This window comes from Palaemon carinicauda, chromosome 20 (assembly GCF_036898095.1).
Source record: "Palaemon carinicauda isolate YSFRI2023 chromosome 20, ASM3689809v2, whole genome shotgun sequence".
NCBI lineage: Eukaryota > Metazoa > Arthropoda > Malacostraca > Decapoda > Palaemonidae > Palaemon > Palaemon carinicauda.
This window is the reverse complement of record NC_090744.1, coordinates 29,229,352-29,251,749: the sequence shown is the minus strand read 5'-3', so window position 1 is coordinate 29,251,749 and position 22,398 is coordinate 29,229,352. Positions and strand designations below refer to the sequence as shown.

The following is a 22,398-nucleotide window of genomic DNA, read 5'->3' as shown; positions in this document are numbered from 1 at the left end:
ACAACAACAGGTGCGTGAGGACGCACAGCGTCCACCCGAGACTGCTTAGACCGCCTAGGTTGTGCAGTCAAAACAACTCTAGGTTGCGGAGGTTGACGCACCGCGTCAAAACAAGTCAACTCTGATGGTTGGCGAACGTCCTGAACGTCACCAGGCGCATCAGCGAGTTGCCTAACGTCCACATGCGGCTGAAAATCCACACGAGACCGCATCGAGTGTGGTACTAACCCAACCGTTTGACGTGAGATGGCTACACCAACGTCAACTGGACGCACAACAGAACGCTTGGGTGGCTGAAGGCCAGGATCTCTATGAGATAAACGGCTAGGCTCAACGGAAACCTTATCTGCATTGTAGTCTTCCATAAGGGACGCAAGCTTAGACTGCATGTCCTGCAGTATAACCCATTTAGGGTCTACGGGAACGGGTGCGGTAACAGACGGGGTTAGCGTCTGAGACGGCACAACTTTGCCTTGCTTAGGCGGCGAGCAGTCATCCGATGACAGCAACGGGTCCGAACTGTCCCAATGACTACATCCAGGACGTTGGACCTGTCCTGAAGGGACCGACTTGCGTTTAAGAGGCCTAGAAACCTTGCTCCATGGTTTCTTGCGTGAAAAGCCTTCGGAAGACGAGGTAAAAATGGGCTCTCTCGTCTTATGGTAGGGGCGATCTTGACGAGATACGCCTGATACCATAGAGGGAACGTCTGTTCGCTGATCAAGGCCTCTCGAACCCATAAGTCGTACGACATTGCTTCTCCCCTGGGCTTGGGAGCTTGCAAGAGGTCCCGGACTAGGTGAACGACAGGCACGAACAGACGAACCCTCGGTCGCAACACTGTTCACAACACTTTGCGCACTAATCACTTTCCCACTTTCCGCCGTGGCACTATGGCACTTAAGTTCCTTCACGTCAGCCATGAGTTGATTACGGTCACTTGCTAACGCTTCAACTCTCTCCCCCAAGGCATGAATAGCACGTAACATGTCTTGCATAGACGGTTCCTGAGTGCTAGAAGGGGGGTTAGGAACAACCACTACAGGGGAAGGATTAGGTTCAGGGGCATGTGGAGAGGAAAAATTTACGGACCTAGATGAACTTCTCCTTACCCTATCTCTCTCTAGTCTACGTGTATATTTATCGTATTCGAGCCAATCGAATTCCGAAAGGCCCACGCATTCCTCACACCGATCTCCCAATTGACAGGTTTTACCCCGACAATTGGAACAAACAGTATGTGGGTCGAGAGAAGCCTTTGGAAGACGCCTATTACAGTCCCTAGCATTACACTTTCGAAATCTAGGTACTTGAGAAGGGTCAGCCATTTTGAATTAGTCAAAGAAAATTCCAAAAACAATCCAAGTCATCAACAAATAATCCGATTCAATAAAGAGTTCAAGAGTTTATGTTGAGGAAAAACACCTGCACTGCGAAAGCTCAAACCAAAATAAAGTACTTCACCAAATATGATGGGAAAACTCCAGGTTCTACAGCGAGTATGAATACGTCTTGTCGTCAACGTCGACAGAGAAGAATTGAAGGTTTTGTTTACATACAAGAGTGGTATCTGGCCGACAGTTGGCGCTGGTGGGCACACCCGCAACCTTCATAGCGATCGCTCGCGAGTTTTTTGAGTTTGTTTTCTGTCGAGCCGCAGAGTTGCAGCTATTATATATTCACCGGCTAAGTTAAATATTTAAAATTGTAAATTACATTTTTATCAGGGGCCATATCTAAAGGTAATTTTTTGAGTACTTAGAAATTTCGTAAAAAAATACATATATTTAATATATAATATATTTATACAGGTAAAAATATACCAAAATATCACAAATTCTATAGGGAACAAGAATATATATAGATAGGGCAACTTACGCTTCGGATATGTCCACAAAATGGCCGCCAACCACACTGACTCAGACTCCCTAATCTGCCACCTGAAATGTAGGAAGGGTATGTCAATTTCAAGGAGTTATTTACTAATCTAATTATTCTTGGATATGCATAAAAATTGTATGGTGGGTTGCTGGATAATTGTCGCTTATTTTACGACTATAAAATTAGAATTCTGACCCAAAAAAAAAATTTTTAAGGGAAATAAAATCGAAAAAAAAAAAAATTGTAAAACAATATAATATTTTAGCTAAAAAAATTTGATGATATTCAATCAAAAAAGAAGTAAACAAAATTTTCTGACAAATAAACATCTAAATGAATCATTACTCTGTGATAGTTCCTTACTACGTAGTAATTTTGAAAGAAATGGGAAAAAACGAAAAAGTGGCAATCGCAGGAAAATCGAACACATACCTATATATACGCCATATCTGGCTAAAAATAAAGATAGACATGGGTAGCCAGATCATCTAGAAACACTTTCCAACACTATAAAAATATAAGTTTGGCGACACTACTTGCCAATTCCTTACGGTAACATGACTAAGCAAGAAAATGCAAAACAAATAAAAAGGGGCACTCGATGAAAAATGGCAACGTGCTAATGGTGGGCATTTCAAAAAAAAAAAAAATTTCAGCCACGTGCTAGGCAAACCATCAAGGCACATTTTCCGACAAATAAACATCTAAATGAATCATTACTCTGTGATAGTTCCTTAGTACGTAGTAATTTTGAAAGAAATGGGAAAAAACGAAAAAATGGCAATCACAGGAAAATCGAACACATACCTATATATACGCCATATCTGGCTAAAAAAAAAGATAGGCATGGGTAACCAGATCATCTAGAAACACTTTCCAACACTATAAAAATATAAGTTTTGCGACACTACTTGCCAATTCCTTACGGTAACATGACTAAGCAAAAAAATGCAAAACAAATAAAAAGGGGCACTCGCGGAAAAATGGCCAACATTCTAATATACGGCATCTCAGATAAAAAAAAAGACATGCACGTGTTAGCCCAACCATCAAGGCACACTTTCTAACAAATAAACATGAAAAAAAATCAATAATATATGGCAATTCCTTACTACGTAGTAAATTTTTACAAATATTGAAAAAAAAACAGAAATTGGCAACCGCAGGAAAATACCTCACATACCAATATCTACGGCATATCTGACAAAAACAAAGTCACGCATCGGTAGCCAGATCATCTAGACACACTTTCCAACACTAAAAAAGCAAAAGTTTTGCGACACTATTTGGCAATTTCTTACGGAAAAATGACTTGGCCAAAAAATGAAAAAAACTGAAAAAGGGGCACTTGCGGTAAAATGGTCCTCGTGGTGATGAACGACATTTCAACTAAAAAAAAAATCATGCACATGGTAGCCAAACAATCCACCAAGACTTTCCACAACTGATAACCAATACAAGTTGCACCATTCTACGACAATTTCATAATACGTAATAACTTTGATAATTATGCAACTTACCTTAGAAGGGTAAACTCGGTGGCGCTCGACCCCGACGCCTCTCAGAAATCTGGGAAGGAGTACAGCTACAGCGATGCACATCTGGACACTACTAGAGCGTGTAGGCGAGACACCGACTGCAGGTCGATCACCCACAAATTCAGTCACGGAGGTGAGTCACGTGAGAAAAACATCTTTTGTTTTGACGCTCGGGGTCGCGGACAACCCACCGTACCGTTCCAGGGTTAATGGCTGCCTTCTGTTTGATGATCATCGAGATCGTAGACATTCCAGCCATATTGTTTAGCCAGATCGCTAACACGCACACCTCACTCATGTTTTTCTATTATTTCTTGTTTTAGATCTAATGAAAGCATTGACTTCTTCCTTTTCTCACCACTACTACTTCCTGAACCGAAACTAAGCTTTTTAGGACCCATGATTATACGTAAAACACAAAAACAAAACATGAAAAAGGAAGATAAAAAGCACTGTTAATAACGGAGCGAATAGAGAACAACCACACAAAGCGCACGAGATGAGAGGACTGATCAAGGCGACGCTCGATTGGCGTCCCTCCGATGTGCTGCCATCTACCGGTGTAAACAAGAAACTACGATTGACACTTCGAAAAAATTCTATGCGTATGATCTTCGTCGGATGTTGGAGCAAGACTTCGGGTGTCAAGACGAAAATTTGATCGAATTTTACTTCGGATGTTGGAAAATTCATATGTAAAGACAATCGTATGTAGAAGTTCCATTGTACTAATACATTTGATGGTAATGTGGATGTTAATTTTACTGATGGAAGCAGTCAAGATGATGCAGTAATTAAAATATTTACAATACATGGTACAAGGTGTAGAATTTTAAAATCATTTCTGATAAAGCTGATAGCTATGCTACTATGGGATACTGGTCTTACATCAGAAGAATAATATTAATAAAGGAAAGACAATACAAAAATTAAGAAATGGTAATACTATACTCACATAACGTGCTGGATGCCACTGATTCATGAAGCAAACCAGTTAAAACACATCATAAAGCATATTACTTTACATACCATATCTCATCGTCCACATGTACTCGTATCCGAATATCATAATTTTCAGTCCCAATACAAGGTTGAATAGAGGAGAGGGTCATAGTAGGTTAATTATTGTTAGGGTGAGGAGCCTTCTTATTGCACATAAGACCAATTTGTGCCCTGAATAATCAAGGGCATTGATCACACTGAATCGTGGGAGGTGGTTATGGTTGATTTGCTCTTTCTGCCCATTGCTGTCATTTAGCAAACAGGTTGGCTCTTCCATTCTTTTAAAAGAGGTCCGTGCCCACTACAACTTAGCTTCTCCACTCGTTCCCTGTTACTTACTGAAGCTTCAAAGGTGTTGGGGTCCATTTTAGCTTTCTTGAAGGATTTCTTGAGTTGGTCTTTAAATCGAAGCATAGGGCGGCCTCTAAGGAAATTGCCTGTATTTAAATCACTGAAGAGTATTTTCTTTGGTAGTCTTGTGTCCTCCATGCGCATCACTTGGCCAGACAGACCATCTTAGGCGGTGTTTCATAATCATGGCCTCGATGGTGGTGACGTTGGCTCTTTCAAGGACTGCTGCATTGGACACAGTCTTTCCATTTGATTTTCATTATTGCTGTCAGTTTTTCCTAGTGGAATTGTTCCAGTTTTTTGAGGTCCCTACTATAAAGGCTCCAAGTCTCATATGCATACAACAGGGTAGATACTATGCAGTGCGGCCAGCTTGTAACCTGTTTTCAATCTCTTTGGAGGAGATGCTCTGGGCGGGAAGGATGCTTCCCAGGTATGGGAAGTGTTCACTGCATTCAATGATGGTTCCATTCATGGTGATGTTAGTTGCTGGTGGATTTTTCCTTAGTCTTGGCTCGGCCGATATCTTAGTTTTGGCCTTGTTAACTGTTAGGCCAAAACATGTGTAGGCAGCATGGAAATTATCAACCGATTCTTGGAGTTCTGCTTGGGTGTGGGCTACGGCAGCGTTATCATCACAGCGAAGCAGAAGTCGTCTTCGATTCGAAGGACAGCAATAACGTAACGTAATCATCTGCATACTGTAGTTCCGTCACATTGATGGTGTTGGTGTTGCTCTGGGATTTGATTCTGGCCAGTTTGAAAATTCCTCCACCTAATCTGTATTTTATCTCAACCCCTGGGTTATTGTGGGATACTTCATATAGCATGGCAGCTAAGTATAAAGAGAAAAGGGTCAGCGCCAATACACGTCCTTGTTTTCGTCCACATGTGATTGGGAAGGTGGTTGACAGGTTGCTTTGGTGGATTACTTTAGCTATCATCCCATCATGTAGGACTCTGATCATGTCAACAAATGGCTCAGGAATTCCAAATCGCTTGAGGACAGACCACATGGCTGTTCTTGGTATGCTGTCGTATGTTTTTCGAGGTTTTAGAAAATCAGGAATGTGGGTTTTTGCTCTCCTTTTGATTTTTCCTGTAGTTAGAAAGCACAGAAAATCATGTCTATGGTTCCTGTAGATGGCTGGAAACCACACTGGGATTCTGGCAGGATTGTTTCTGCTACATTTATTTTGTAATCTATTTAATAGGATCCTTGCCAAGACCTTCCCTGCAATTGATAGCAAGGATATCCATCTACAATTCCCAAACTCTATTCTATCTCCTTTTTTGAAGATGGTGACAAAGATTACGTCTTTCCGATCATCGGGGGCCTGTTTTTCCTCCCATATCTTTAGCATGAGGGAGTGAAGCGTCTTCAGGATTAAACCGCCGTGGGTCAGGAGTTCAGTGGAAATGTTGTCTGGTCCCACGGCCTTCCTTCGGCGCATTTTTTTTAATGCTGCATCGAATTCTTGAAATGTAGGTGGTAGGGACATCCATAATTGGGGTGGATATTGTGGCACATTTCAGAGGAAGTTTTGTTGGGCTGATGAGCTCCTGTTCAGGAGGGTGTTGAAATGTTCTACACAACAGTTCTGGATCTCTTTATCTTCTTTGAGGATGGTGTTGTCTGCTGACAAGACAGTGTGCTTTGGTCCACAAATTTTGTGTGTCTGCAAAGCTTTTTAAGGTCCCTACAGTTGGCAAAACCTTGTAAGTCTTGAGCCATTTGCTGCCACCATTCATTTTATATTTCTCAAAGCTTGGCTTGACATTGTGACTTTAGCCTTCTTTGGGTGGGAATTAGGGTCTCGGTCGAGGGCTATTCGAACTTTAAGTTTGGCGTTAATGAGGAACTAAATATCTTCGTTGTTGTCGTCAAACCAGTCCTGGTGCTGTTTTCTCTGGTGGCCGATTACGGTTCTTGCAGCTTCATTGATGGCATCTCGTAAGTTAATCTATTCAGCGTCGATTAAAGGTTTTCTGACTAGTAGGTTCTGCTGGATTGCTGCATGGAAAGCTTGAGATGTATCAGGATCTTTTAATTTACCAGTGTCATCTTCTTCTAGCTTCCTTTTGTTGGATGTTACGTGGCTTCCTTTTGATGGTTAGTTTAATTTTGTGATGAGCAGCCGGTGGTTTGTCCAGCAGTCATCAGCTCCAGGTATACTTCTCGTGATCAAAACCTCATTTTTGTGTTGTCTGACAATGGCATAATCTAAGATATGCCAGTGTTTTAATCAAGGAAGTTTCCAGGTGGTCTTACATTGATTCGGGAGTCTGAACTGCATGTTTGTGATGAACAGTACCTGTTCAGCACAAAGGACAAGGAGGAGGAGGCCATTATCATTGCAGTTTCCCATGCCTTGCCTGTCAATTATGTTGTGCCAGAGTTCATGGTCTCGCCCCACTCTGGTGTTAAAATCCTCTAAGAGAAGGAGACGGTCCCCAGCTGGAATTTGGGATATGGCAGTGTCAAGCTCTTGGTAGAAGGCACCTTTGACATGGTCTTTCGCATCTAGTGTTGGGGCATATACTGATACTAGCGTGATGAACTGTTTTTTTAGGAGTGGTAGTCTTAGCGAGGTGATTCTTTCATTAATCGGATGTGGTGTCAGGTTATGGGCTTTCACTAATTGGGTCTTAACTGCACAGCCAACAGCCTGGGAACGGTGGTCTTCCGGGTTTTTCCTTTCCAAAGAAAGTATACCCTTACCCAACTTCTGTGATTTGCCCTTCGCCAAGTATTCTAGTCTCGCTGAGAGCAGCCACATTGATGTTGAATTTTGAAAGTTCTCTTGAGACTAAGTCTGTTTGTCTTTCAGGGCATTGTGTGTCTCTGGCATCCATAAGGGTGTGTAAATTCCATGAACCTACTTTGAGGTACGATTTACTATAATTATTCCTTCTTTCACAGCTGCATATACAGTGTGTAATTGGGTGCAGCTGCCTAATGACTGGGATGGTGTGACCACCGATGTTTAGTCCCCTTTTTATAAGGCCTTCCCCAGTTAGGGTGGGCAGCAGTACTCCTTAAAAGGCCTGCTCAGTCACTGGTGCAGGACCGAGTTTCTGTGTGGTCACAGTCATACGGAAAGCGGCCATCACGCACCTGCCGCCAGTGTGCAGGTCCGGGCTAAGAGTTTCCAGCTACACCAAGCCTACTCCCACCACCCTAGTCCCATCGCCACAGGTCTTTTTAGGTAGAATTAGGAGGAAAGGAAGAGAAAGGAAATAAGGAGGGTGTTAGACAGTAGTAGACTGAAAAGGCCATTGGCGTGACTTTGTTTAAGGTGGAAGACACTTTGCCAGAGTGATACCCACGCACTCAGGCTCCAGGTGTGACGGCAAAACTGTGGTGTGGAATTGCATCGGTCTGCCGATAATCTAGTCCACCAGATCTTGCCATGCAGCCAGACCGGCTGGCATGGTTTTATTTCGGAGTTTTCCTTCTCCTAGCCTTTACCTAAAGAGGCATACCCTACAAGGCAGCAGAGGGAGTTTGATTATACCATCAGACACTCAATCACTTGCATGCATTCTGTAATGAATAGGGAGACCACGGGAAGGTAGCATGCAAGTAGTTAAGAAGAGAGGCTGTAGGAAGGTTAAGACTAGTCCAGCCTAAGATGTGTGCACCCCAATCACAACCCTTCTATCTATCTACCATGGCACTTTCCCCAATTTTGGGGGGAAGCTAGCATAAAAAAAAAGAACAAAAAGGGTTTTCTTCTCATCGTTCCTTCATGTCTGACAAGGGAACCGGCCGAGTGATAATGAAAAAAATGAATAAAAGGAATGTAATAAATGTCACAAATAACTCAAATACTGTTAAGCCAAATCCTGGGAGAGCAACACCAAGGTGATGTTGATGCTGGTAAATTACAGTTTACACAAAAGCATCACACCTATAGTTATACCACGGTGAATCCAAAGCATTTGCAGATGATCTCATTTCCTTTCTGATCTAGATTGGTTGTTGTATGAAACTATGGCCTTTTATGAAACACAGCTTCATATGAACAAATCCGTTTATACTGAAGTTCTGTCTATAAGGAAACATGTACCAAGTGAACATTGACACTGTATAGCATAAACAATATTTGTTCTTTCTTTGTAATCCATACTTAAGAATCATTAAATCCTTATATAGTAGTACAATTTTAGATCATAAATACACGAGGGGAATTAAAATATCTGATGACATTTGTATTTGTAATCAATGAACTGAACAAAATTAGCATAAACATGAAGAGAAAAAATATATTGGGACATTAAAATTTCTCATTTCAAAGATAAGGAAGGACAAACAGTTAAACTACGCAATACCATACATCTACTTCCATATTCAGATATTCTAAATCTTTAAGTTAGAAGTTCCTTATGCCATATGTATCATTCACATATGTACTTGAAAATTTATCAGTGGTTCCATGCACTTTCATCCTGACCTCAAGTTTTATGACTAAAGAAAAACTTTAGTATGTACACCATCTAACATTCCCTCAACTATGAACAGCCACATGTATTTCAAGTGTTCAAAGATATAAATACCAAAGAATGCACAAAATTAGCAAATAGGCTTCTGTTATTTCTGGGAAAAGTTTGCCCTGTAAAGCAATGGGTATCACAGATGAGTATTGTTTCAAAGGCCCAAAGTCCAGAAAATTATGAGCATAAACATTAATGACTATGAGACAAATGGTATAGCAGTTACTATAAGTCTTGGAGTATCTACCTGATGGAGAGACTAAATGTCTAATTAAAGGTTAAAGAATAATAGGAAGTTTAAAACAAAGAAAGATAAGAAGAATTTTGAATAAGGACAAGCAGTAATACAGAAAGGGCAGAAACATTTTATGAACTATTCAAAAATCATTTAACTGTTTTTACTATAGTTAACTCAAAAGAATATTCCTCGATCAAGAAAAATACACTATATACTCTTTTCTTAACAATAAACTGTTGTCCCGGAGAGGGGTGGCTTCATAAAAAAATGAGTCCATATCAAACGCTTAATTCTAAGCAGAGTAAGAAGAATAAATGCATAAAAAGAAAAGAAAATGAAAAACTTTCAAAGCTTTACAGTTATTCCATACACTTACACAAAACTGCACCTTGCATATGGCATACAACATTAAATATTACTCACAACTATAAATATTGCTATACCGGTACAACTCTACAAAACTAACACAATAATAATACTGTACTGTATATTAGAGTACTGTACAAAATAAGCACTTCAATACCATTTGGTAGTGAAATAAACCTTTCAAAAGAATAAAATATATGTGGAAATCATAACTACTTAAAACTGTAATGCAGCATTAGCTTAAATTATTAAACAAAAAAATGAGCCACAGCTTTCCATAGAGTAATTTAATTTTTGTATTAAAAAGTTTAATACAGAAGTATGCAAAGTAATACCCCAGTGTACATCATTAATTAGTTCAATAAGTTGTTACTTAACCTGATTGTTTATGCAAACCAAATTTAATGCCTTGAATATACTTTAGAATTACAATGAAAATTAAAACTAGCCTTTATAACTTGAAAAAAAAAAAACATAGTACCTATCCCCTAACCTCAAAGAACTTAAAAACCAATTCTAGTCATATTTTTTAAAGAATGATAAACATAATAATATTCAACTTGAAATTTGCTCAAGCATTATAATAAACACAATACCTTATGGTTAGTGTAAACAATGCCTGAAAAATACAAATAAATCTAGCTCTCATTAAGGCATAAAATACTTTAAAAGACTTTTTGGATACAAAATTAAAAAGATAAGAAATAAAATATACATACTTTACCTAATAATTGACCTCTTTTCTGCATACTTAGTCGTAGGGTAAAGGTTACTAAGAAAGGAAGTTATTGATGCAAAAGGATGAGGATAAAGCAGTTTTCCATTTTGTAAAAAAAAAAAAAAAAAAAAACCTGTCCTCTTGCACATCAATCACTGCTTTTATGGTGACATACATGTGAATGCATAATCAATCATGAACAATGGTCAATTCCATCGATCATGGCATACTGAAGGCATGCATTTATCATTGGCCCCTTGTCACTTTTTTCTTACATTTCTTATCATACTGTACTGGAATCCCCAGCATCACCCTTCTTAGGACCTACGACTATCACAGACACAGTAAAGGAACAATATAAAAAATACAGTTTGTACTGTAAAAACAAATGGAACCCGCACATGTTGACACAGCAGATAAAAAATATAAATCACATCATTTTTGTTTTGAATGAGAATGAGCAGCAACGCTATTTAACCCGGCAAGAAAATTAAAGTGTAATCATGACATTTGGTGAACTAAAATATACTCTACAAAAGATGTGTAAAGCCTTATTTGATGTAAACTGGAAGGACAGAGCAGGATATTACTGCGTTTTTATTTTGACCAATTGAATTAAATTAATTTCTTCTATAGTACAGTATATACTACATTCTATTATGAATTTATGGAGAATTAAAAAGTTGAAACAAGCAAGTATTGATGAATCTGAGATGCAATTAAAGAAAAATTAAACATTTGAAAAGAACCTCAACAATTAGATATGTTAAATGTTTAAATAAAGTAATCAAATAAACTGATATAATAATACATCTACAATTGCTAAAATAGCACAGTACAGTACTGTACAGTATATCAAAATCAAACACTCATCCTAAAACATCCATACCATTTAAATCTATGCACTTTTTAACATTACAAGAACATATGGTAACATTCACAATAGCTATCAAATACAATTACAGTACAGCATACCTGATTATGTGGCAGTGATTACTATCAAATGGAAACAATTCCTTGTACAGTACAAATGTAAATCTTACTTTGGCATTCAAGAGCAAATAGTTCAATCTTATAGAACAATACACATTTAAGCCTGAGTGCACCTTTGGCTATGAGCCAGAACATAAATACTTATATCTGAAACTTATCTGATAAATAAAGTCTACAATAGCTTTTACATTACATGAATGAAAACCTTCTACTTTACTTATGCTATGTTGCCTGGTTTAGTATGTGGTTAACTGTGGATAGTCATCTGTAATAAAGTCTTGGTTCTTCCTTAGATGAATATTTCCTTGCTATGCCACAGCCCGTAATGTTACCTTCCTAAAAATAAGCAGATACCATAAATTGATCATCACACACTATGAAACACAAATGGCTTCTGTGAAATTCAGGGTCCTCTTTTTCCTGCGTTCTATTCCCCAAATCTCTACTCAGAAACCTAGTTTCGGAACTGAATTTATGATATTAGTACACTAAATAGCCAAGCACTGGGGTTATTTCAGCTATTCAGGGCTTTAAAACAGGTAGGAATATCAACGGCATATGATAAGATGTTAGTCCCGCTAAAAATAAAGTAAATTATCTTAAGTTATACTACTGTATAAGACAATTTCCTCAAATAATGACAAAGCTACCTATAATACAATCACCACAGAGTAACTCGCCAACAACCCTGCCATGCTGTTATGTTGATAGATCAATTTGAAAAGTTACATAAAAGTACATGTTTCCCATCTCCACTTGAGAATAAACATCTATAAGTGGTATGCATTGGTTTAGTTCGATACAAAACTTTGTTAAAATCAGAGTAATCATTCTTTTTGCATGATTTGAAGTCTGCCATTTGTTATGAATGATAAAAATTGATTAAACTTAAGATTGTTAGTTAGGCTTTCTCATTTACCTTGCTGCTTTCTTTAATGTAAGAATACATCATTTACTTAAAAAAATTCAGTGGGATATTCATAAAATATGATGATCAATTATACAAACCTATACCTTGGTTAGTTGCCCCATCTATTTGCTAATTTTTCTCTATTCCCTACATGAGCTGGTAGCCAACAAAATACACACTAATAAGTTTACCGAGAAGGTAGTCCCAATAAACTATCACACTATAAATAGTATATCATGGGTCTTTGCCACATTCCTTCAATCCAGGCTGCTATTCATTTTACTTTTAATCCATTTCCTTTGATACCTGTCTAGTTATTTCAACTAAAACTTGCTACAAATTACAAAAAACTAAAAAACTGTTTTTAAACACATCAAATGATTTATTAATGTTAGAAATAACAGAAAATATACCAAACAAGACTCATTCCTATTAATGCATAACTTATGCAAGGAACAAAACTAGAGTAGCTATAGTATAGATGATATTGTGCCGATATATTAACAAGTAACAGCCACCTTTCTCACTGCTGTCATATTTAACAGCACTGAAAAATAATGAGACACTAATGATATATTACTTTACATATATGAAAAAATATCAAGATGTGAAGAGTACCTGAAGTTGGGAGTTAATGGTAATACTTCTGCATCTGCAGTACATGGGGCAGTGATGACATTTGTTTTCTGATACAGTGAGGGTTCCCTCTAATGACATACTATCATACAAAAACCTGCTGCACAAGTAAAGTATAAAGATTATACACTGTATGGACACAGTGTATCAATATTTTCAGAAAAAGATTATTTTTTTTTTTATTCAAACAAACTCTATACAGAGCAGCTAGAGAATATAACATATAAAAGCTTTTATTTAAGAGCATATTCTCAAAAAAATATTAATATAAAAAATTATAAATATCCAAATTTTCTCCAAATGAAATAGCATTTAAAATGCTACAAAGCTTTATGATTAAACAATTTGTATTTAGTGAGCATAAACCGATTCAATTCACTTCTAATATACCGTAGATATTTCACAGATCACAAAACTGTAAACACAATCATAAGGCCTTTTCAGCATGAACACATCTGGTAATGATCAATCAGTTAAATTCAGAGATTAGCTTTGTAACATGAAGTAGGTAACAGTCAATTTCACAAATATCACTGCTCTGGGTGAGGAAAACCCTTTTACCATGACAGTTCACAAATAGGATAATCTAAATTAGTAGTGAGCGTGTTCGCTGAACTAAAAATCTCATGCTACCAAGCCATTCATCATTTCTGTCATCTTGCACTATGCAAATTAACACTGCATCATAATTCTTGAATTGTTTGAGCTAAGACAAACATTCTGCCAGTTAAGCACATAGAATGTCTGTCTCTATCATTCTTAGTTAAAGAAGATATTCAATACAATTAATACTAAATGCTGTACATTCTACCTAAACATGCTTATGATTGTCTTCTAAATGAGATTAAATGCATGAAATAACACAAATGTACATTGATATTTAGTTCCATATTCTCAAGTGCAGATAAAGATTACTTCCTCTTTAAATGGTAGAACTAAAGGACTCAATTTACCCAGCCAGTGAATAATTCAAGATCTGGACATTTTTGAAAGGCAGTCCTGCACAGTTCAACTATTTTTTATAAAGAAGACATATTCATATACAGTAATTTCATTTACCAGAAAAGTTGCCTACGTTGGCTGGAGAAATATTTCTTGTAAAAATAAGAGGAAAATGAATGAAATATTGTCAAGAATAGCTGTTACTCTACTTGAATAAATAAGGTTTAATGGATACAAGTAGTACTTCCCCCTTCCTGGCGTCCTACCCCAGCTTGTTGCCCCCCCCCCCCCCTTTCCTGGCATCCTGTTTCCGCTTGTCGCCTTCCCTCTAACAACCAAACTCTTCTACACCTGAAATTCTGGAATCTATAGTTATTGGGGGTGACAGAGGGGGACTGGAGACGACAGGACTTTAGTAGTTGACTGTACAAAGCTATTTCTTATTTTCCAGAAGAGCTTGTAGGGTTTAACACAATTCCATTTTGCCTAGAAATTACAAAAAAATTAACTTACAATTCAAGGATTAATCTTCTTTGTTTCCTTAATTGCCATAACCTTTATTCTTTTCACAAGGTTAGCTTGCAGTATTTCGAGCTCCCACACCCAATCATCTAATTTTCAAATGGGGTTCCAATTCCAATGGAACCACAGATTTTGATACACACCTTTGCCCAGAAGCTCCCTTATCTTTCAAAACATAAGTGAGCCCAGTGCAAATTTTGTCTTATTTGCTATTTAGTCCAAGTGCACAAACTCCCATATTTGCTTTTCAGGATATATTATAATAATGGGTTTATGATGAAATAAATGTATTTCCAAAAAGAAAAAACTACCACAGTATCCAAAACCATAATCACATGTGCCAATCCTTTTGAGCCATTTCTTTTCCCTTCTATGAACTGAATGATGTGTCCAGGATTCGTGTGCAGCATAAACAATATGTTACATTATGTTTATTGTAATGAATATGTACCCAAAAAAGGCATCTAAATAATTAAATTCATGGGACATTACTTTGAGTAAACTTAGCTTTTAAATTATTTCTCTTACTCTCACCATTATTGTATACCAAAAGAAAAAACAAAAAACAAAGAGAAAGGCATACATCACTTCCATGACGTTACTTCAATAGATCATGATGCAGTATCAAAAGCATTTACAATGCAAAATGACACAGGATATAACGGTAACAAAATGAAAAAATTACATGACATTTAAAAATGAAGGCGAATTTGTACTGGGCAAATTGCCTGTTATCTGAAAAGGCTTTATTTTTTCAATCTATGGACTCCACTCACTAGAAGAGTCTGCCTCTGCAGAGTCATTGCGAGTGCTAGTAAACTGTGTTCTTGGTCTTCTCCTTCGTAATTGCTGACTGCCCTGACTTGGATCTTCTCTTGGTCGTCTGCGTCGTAACTGACGATTAACCTGAGCCAGATCTCCCCTAGATCTTCCATGCCACAATGGTTGAGACCTTAAATTTCGCCCTTCTAGTTGAGCTCTCACATTTCGACCTCTTTGAATTATTGCATACCTTCTAATATTACAATATGGGATCAACCTTGGCCCCTTATTAACATACTCTTCACACTCATCAAAGATCTCATGTAGTCTGTACGAAAATATCTTTGAGTTACTTCCTTCATATGTAACTATATTTAAAACATCCCTCTCAAAGTGTACGTTTAGACGAGATGTTTCTATATCTCCATAAATGCCCTCATTTATTATGAGTTCATGAAGATATTCATATGTAACACTATCATAAAATGTAGCTTTTGCTATATATGAGCTGTTTTTACTCTGAAAAAAATAAAAACAAATATTAAGAGGAAAATCCTATTACTCTTTCTTAGGCTAATAATATACAAAAACATAAATATATCAACTACATATTCTATTGTTCGATGAGAAAGAAGGTTTTTGAAAAAGGCTCTTTTTTTTTACCGGAGCTTGGAATGCATAAAAAACGGATTTTGAAGCAAAGCGAAAAATCTATTTTTGGGTGAGATAGCCATGTCGCCCTGATGGAAGGTTCTTTTAGGCAGCTTTCTAAGGGATATTTGACTACAGTGATACTCCCACAGAATTGACCACAGGTCTCCAGAATTCTAACTCCTGGCGCGAGTATCCTTAAATTAACTCTTAAGGATATCGCGTAATATCAGGGGACGTATTTCTTGATACGACACATGGCAATCTTCACCCCAAATAGCGTTTTCGCTCTGAGGGGGAAGAGTGGCGAATTTGAAGGGGAGCCGTTATCAAGGTTACCCGGTGGATCCCCTCCCGGTACCACCCCGGTGAACTATTCCTTGTTGCAATTAAGCATGGATAGCCGCAGATAGAGTAGTTTCAGGTGGGGATTTGTTACATATATGTATATTCCTTTTTTATAAAGGAGGGCGGGTCCATCAGGACAACATTGCCATCTCACCCAAAAATAGATTTTTCGCTTTGCTTCAAAAACCGTTTTTTGGGCTCAGCCATGTCGTCCTGATGGAAGTTTACCAGAGAATTACTTGAAAGTACTATATTTGTAGGTTTGTATAAGTGCCTTCACTTTGAATGAGTTCCTTATATGGTCTCCTAGACCTATATATATGACATTACCATTATCTGTCATATCCACTAAGCTTGGAACTAGCTTAGGGCTTCCTGCCCCCTGCAGGGAAAGTGTCGACTTCGACTATAAGGATTCAAAGTTTGTATCTCCATAGGGACAGACGGTAAATCTTAGAGATTACCCTTTATCCCTTGCAATCTGTACTCTGATTTCAAGTTGGGCCCTTCTAGGGCTTAATTAAAACTCTAGTATGTTTTATTTGTCTGTTACTGAGATAGCAGCAATAAGACATGAATACGTTCAGTATTTTACCTTGTAGCTAAATTATCGATTGTAGTTACAATCAGGTATGAATCTGATCCGGCATTAAAAACACATCAGGGTCCATATTTTCTCCTTTTGGGAAAATATGTATTTTCATCGAAATGATGCCACTCAATAGAGATGTGAAACCAAATATGACTGATCTGGACAGATTTTGGAAATGCATGAACACCGTGACGCAAACGTTCACTCGGCACTGGTGTTATCGGTCAGATATGCACCTATGTGGAACAGTGTTAATCATAGTTATGATTTTCACTTGAGGGTAAATGTACCCAGGCACCCGATGCACTAGAAAGTCCCAAAGCAGTTCACTGTTCGTCGCAGGCTTAGACGATGGGTTCTTGAAAACTACCCGCCGTCACCACATGTCTTATCTTATGTATTTGCTTCGAATAGTGTTGGAAGAAGTTCCGTGAAGAAGCAATTTTCTGAGGATCATGAACTGCGGGTGAGCTGTCAAGATCCGCTCTGCGATTTAGTAGGTGAGCACTGCTCTCAGTTATTTTTAGGGATAGATTTTTTATCCTAAGGTATTGTCTCGGAAGAGCTGTCCTTCCTTGAAGTCTGAAGTTCTACGCAGATAGACCTTAAGACCCCCTAATGGGCATAGGGAGACATCTTCCTTCAGTGGGCAGATTCTCCAAGGACCCCACCTTTTGGTGGGCAGCCCGTTTTGGCGAGAAAGGTAGGATCGGTAAAGGATTCAGTTCTCCCTCTTTTGTGAACTGAATATGGCCTATATTTCATTAACTCTAGCCCCTGAGGCTATTGCGAACAGAAAATTGACTTTCTGTATTAACTCCTTTAGAGTACAATCCTCACTGTTTAGGTTCGAAGCATAGTGTAAGACTTTGACCAACGACCATGTAATGGGCTTTGGAGGGTTGTCGGCTTGGGTCTAGTGTATGCATTGGTACCTTAAAAAAGGTTTCACTTATGAGAATCCCCTCAAGGCATATAGAAGAGATCTAGTCAAAGCCGACTTACATGTGGTTATCTTAGTGGAAGTCAGGCCTCGTTCAAGTAGGTAAAAGAAGAGAGACAGAAACCTTTGAAATTTCTGTAGGTCACCTTGTTTTCACGAGGGGTGGCCCTTTCTTCCAAGACAATTCACATTGTCTCCTGGTTGGACTTGACTTGTACTCTACAATGGGGTCGGTCACATTCTTCGAGGTCCCGAACTTTTGTTCGCTGTTAGGGCGAAAAACTCCTGAAATGCAGGTTGTTGGGTCTTGGGGATGAAATGTAATAGCCGACTTCTGTACCAGATTTGATAAAGCTGGGTACGACAAAGGAAACAGCTACAGTTTCAATTCTAGAATTAGAGGAAACCATTGTTTTTGGGCCGTTTGGGGGCCACTGCAGGAGCTGTTCCTTTGCAGGATACTAGCTTGTCGAGGACTTTTAGCAGGAGATTGGTAGTTGGAAGTAGAAACCTTCGATTCCATCCGTTCCAGTCGAAAGACATGACGTCTATCGCTTCTGCTTAAGGTTCTCGTAAGGGGCTACTAGTACTTGTTGTCGCTCGTTGCGAAGAGGTCAATCTGCAGTTCCGGGACTTTTATTGAAAATAAGGGAGAATGAGTCTGCGTCTAGGGACCATTCTGTCTCTACCAGCTTTCGCCTGGATAGAGCATCCGCCGTCACATCGCGGAACTCTTGAAGGTGAACTGCTTGATAATGCCATTTACTCTCCCTTGCCAGGCAGAGGATGGCTAATATCACACGGTTGATGTGAGGTGAACTCGAGCCTTGTCAATTAGACATATTACTATCACCTCGTTGTTGAGAGCCAATCTGATGTGGACTGTTCTGCGAGGGGATAGTCTCCTCAACGTCAGGAGGACTGTCATAGCCTTCAAGATGTTGATGTGAAAGTTTTGAAATGGACTGATCAAATTCTTGTCTTTTCTTTTCATACGGGAGGCCTCCCCATTCTTTTAGGGAGGCTTCCGTGTGAATCGCCACAGATGATGTGGTGGTTGCAAGAAAATTGTCTGTGTTAGGTACTTATTCATTGACCACGGCCTCAATAGCGTGCGGGATTGGGTCGGTGTCAACCTTGTCGATCTCTTCGAGCATTTGATGCGTATCTTCTCCAGACTCCTGGCGCATCCTTTGGCTGTGCTTCTTAGCAACGGGTCTGTCACTATTGCGAACCGGAGAGAGCCCAGTGCTCTTTCCTGTTGGCATTTTGGAATCCCCTTGTGTTGGATTAGTCTCCTGACAGATACCGCTATTTTTTCTTCCCTTCTTTAATAGAATGGAGAGGTGTTGTGACTGCAAGTTCCCATGGATTCACAACTATTGAAACTTGTGAGCTGAAGAAAAGTGAGACTTCTAGCGACTGGTCTTGACGACCAGGTGTTCCAGGAACTGGATCACCTTTCCAGCCGCTTGCTGACAAGTAGTCTTGGATGCTGCCCTCAACCACCAATCGTCCAGGTATGCTACTACCTGTACTTCTGAGCGCAGGTGCTGGACGATCGTGTGTGAGTTTTGTCAATACCTTTGGGGCTATATCTAGTCCAAAGGGCATGGCTGTGAAGACAAATTTTGTCTTCTGTAGCCTGAATCCTAGGTAAGAGGAGAGCTGGCGACTGACTGGTAGGTGCCAGTAAACATCTGCCAGGTCTATTGAGACTGTGTACGCCCCTTTTTTGGTAGAAAAGTCCTCATGTGTTGCAATGTAAACATCCGGAACTTGTTGTTCTCAATGAACTTATTGAGTGGAGACAAGTCTAGAATGACTCTGGGTTTGTCCGAGTCTTTCTTGGGAACACAAAACAGCCTTCCCTGGAATTTTGATGGACTTTGCTTTTCTCATTACCTTCTTCTTCAGGAGTTTTGAGGTATATTCTTCCAATAAGGGGGTGGAGTGTTGGAAGACTTTTGGAAAAGTAGGGTAGATTTTTGTTCCATTTCCAACCAAGTCCATTCATAATTTGGCTGTGGACCAGAGATCGAAGGTCCAACGATCCCGACTATGGAAAAAGTCTACCTCCTACCTGGAACCTCTCAATATTTAGAGGTTCCTGAGGACTTGTTTCCGTGACCGCGTCCTCCTCCCGCCTTGGGGGGTTTCCGGAGGATCCTCTTTTTGGGCCTTTACCTTTGTAGGGTCAAAAGGTGGTCAAGTGCCTTTCAAAGCCTAGATTAATAATAATAATAATGTTTTATTGGACAAAAAATATTTACATTCAAAGATTTACAAAAAGAAAAATAGACTCAGTCCAAGCCCATGTGGAGCAGAGCTCTTCGGGCAATAATACAACAAAATAATATCATCAATTAAGTAAAAATAAAAAATAAAGTAAATATGGATATAGATATACAAAATGTACGCATACATATACATAATCATATGTATACAAATAGATACATATAAATGAGAATCTTAGCCTAAAAACAAATGGAAATGAATATTTATATGATAAGGAAAGATGGTATATGAAAGCTAATGGTATATACATTGAAAAAAATTGTAGATATTAAGCAAAAAACTCAGTAAAAGAACTAGTTTTACAAATAAAAAAATATTCTAAACAATGAAACATACTTGCGTTGTGGTTAGGTAGGCAAGTATAAATATTTATTAATAAAGCTTAATACCCAGATAACAGGAGATTTGTATATGATTTCTTAAAAGACCGAACGCTAAGCAGTGCCTTTAGATAAGCGGGCAGAGTATTCCAAAGTTTAATACCTTGGTATAGATACGATTGCTCGCATCTATTAATACGTATGAAAGGGAGAGTTAAGTTTGAATTTCTTGTTCCATATGGATGAACTGATTGTTCCTGAATTATTTTTCGTCTTAAATCTGGAAATTTGTTCAAAATAAGTGTTTGGAACATCATATTCATTAAGGAGAGCTTATAATTGTCTTCCAGCTTCAATATCGAGAGAGACCGGAAAAGTGGCGATGTATGAGCTAAGTAATCACTGGAGCTTATGATTCTTACCAGTCTTTTTTGAATTACAATTAATGGTTGCAAGACATTTCTACTACTACTCCCCCACGCCGTATTGCAGTAATTTAGGTGAGGAGATACTAACGAGTGATACAATTGTTTTATAATATATAAGGGGAAATACTCTTTTAATCTATATATGATACCCATTACTTTGGCAATTTTATTAACTGTCATATTTACATGCTCACAGAAAGTTAGTTTATTATCAAGAATTATCCCTAAAAATTTACCACTGGACTTCTGATCCAGAGTGTGATTTCCTATAGAAACCCTTATGTTATCAGGAACTCTTCGTAGAGAAAAGATTATGAAGTATGTCTTTCTTTCATTTAAGGTTAACTTATTTGCTAGTAGCCAGTTTTTTACATGAGTTAAATCATTGGTTAGTGTATCACAGAGGGAGTAGATATTTTTATGTCTAAAGTGAAGCGTAGTGTCATCGGCAAAGAGTATGGAGCTTAACCTACCTACTGATCGAGGTAGATCATTGATATAGGCGAGGAAAAATAACGGTCCTAGGACTGATCCCTGGGGAACACCTATTTTGACATCCATAACCTCTGAGAGATGGCCATCGAGGGTCACAAATTGTTTACGACTCGTTAAGTAGGATTTTAGTAAGAGTAACGCATTTCCACGTATTCCATAATGTTCGAGCTTTTTAAGCAGCACATCATGAGACACTGTGTCAAAGGCTTTACTCAAATCTAAAAAGACCGCACCAAGGTATTCATTTTTATTCATCGCATTGTAGATATTTTCAAGGAGGTCATTTACAGCATCACTTGTACTAACGCCACGCAGAAAGCCATACTGACAGGAAGAAAAGATATTACATCTAGTAAATGCAGATGACTGGCTACTAGCTGTTGAGGGGCCATCTGGAAGGTGGTTTGCGGCTAGGCTACCATTTGAGGCACCGTGGTCATGGTCACAGTTGGAAATTGTGCAGTTCTAATGATGATTTCCTCTTTGAGGATATGCCCCATTTTTGGAGCAGGTTCCCATTCTCTGTGGTGGTTATGGTAATGACCTCTTGGACTATTTCCTGTGGGAAAGGGTCTATTCCCCAGATACATGATGAAATCGATTTTCTGGGTTCGTGTTTCACCGTTGATGCGGCAAACCGTCTGGTCTCTACCGGTCCTTTTTTGACCTGGGAAAAAACCTACAAGTCCATCACAAGGGTGGGGCATTACTAAAGGCTTGCACATATTTCTTAAGTGGTTCTGACAAGACAGGGAGGCGATAAGCTTATCTTTCATCTCCTGTTCCCTTCTCAAGGGATGGTTCTCGTTCAACTGCTGACCTGCTATCTCCGGATCCAACTTCGAGACGGAGAAGGTTGGATGTACTTCTCTCCGCTTCTCCTCGCAGGTGGGCATAGCTAGAGACCTTACTCTAGGATTGGGCAGGGATTGCCCTCTTCGCCTGCTCTTCTAACACAGTCTAGGGC

At 38.8% G+C, this 22,398-nt stretch overlaps 1 protein-coding gene across 1 annotated transcript in view; it reads right to left on the bottom strand.

The window, feature by feature from the left end:
• Positions 1-14,371: 14,371 nt before the first annotated feature.
• LOC137660249 (DDB1- and CUL4-associated factor 17-like) overlaps positions 14,372-22,398 on the bottom strand; it is a 61,817-nt gene continuing 53,790 nt past the window's right edge. The window contains exon 10 of the mRNA XM_068394990.1: positions 14,372-15,875. Coding sequence (XP_068251091.1) covers positions 15,354-15,875 — 522 coding nt within the window. The 3' untranslated portion in view covers positions 14,372-15,353. The remainder of the gene's footprint in view (positions 15,876-22,398) is intronic.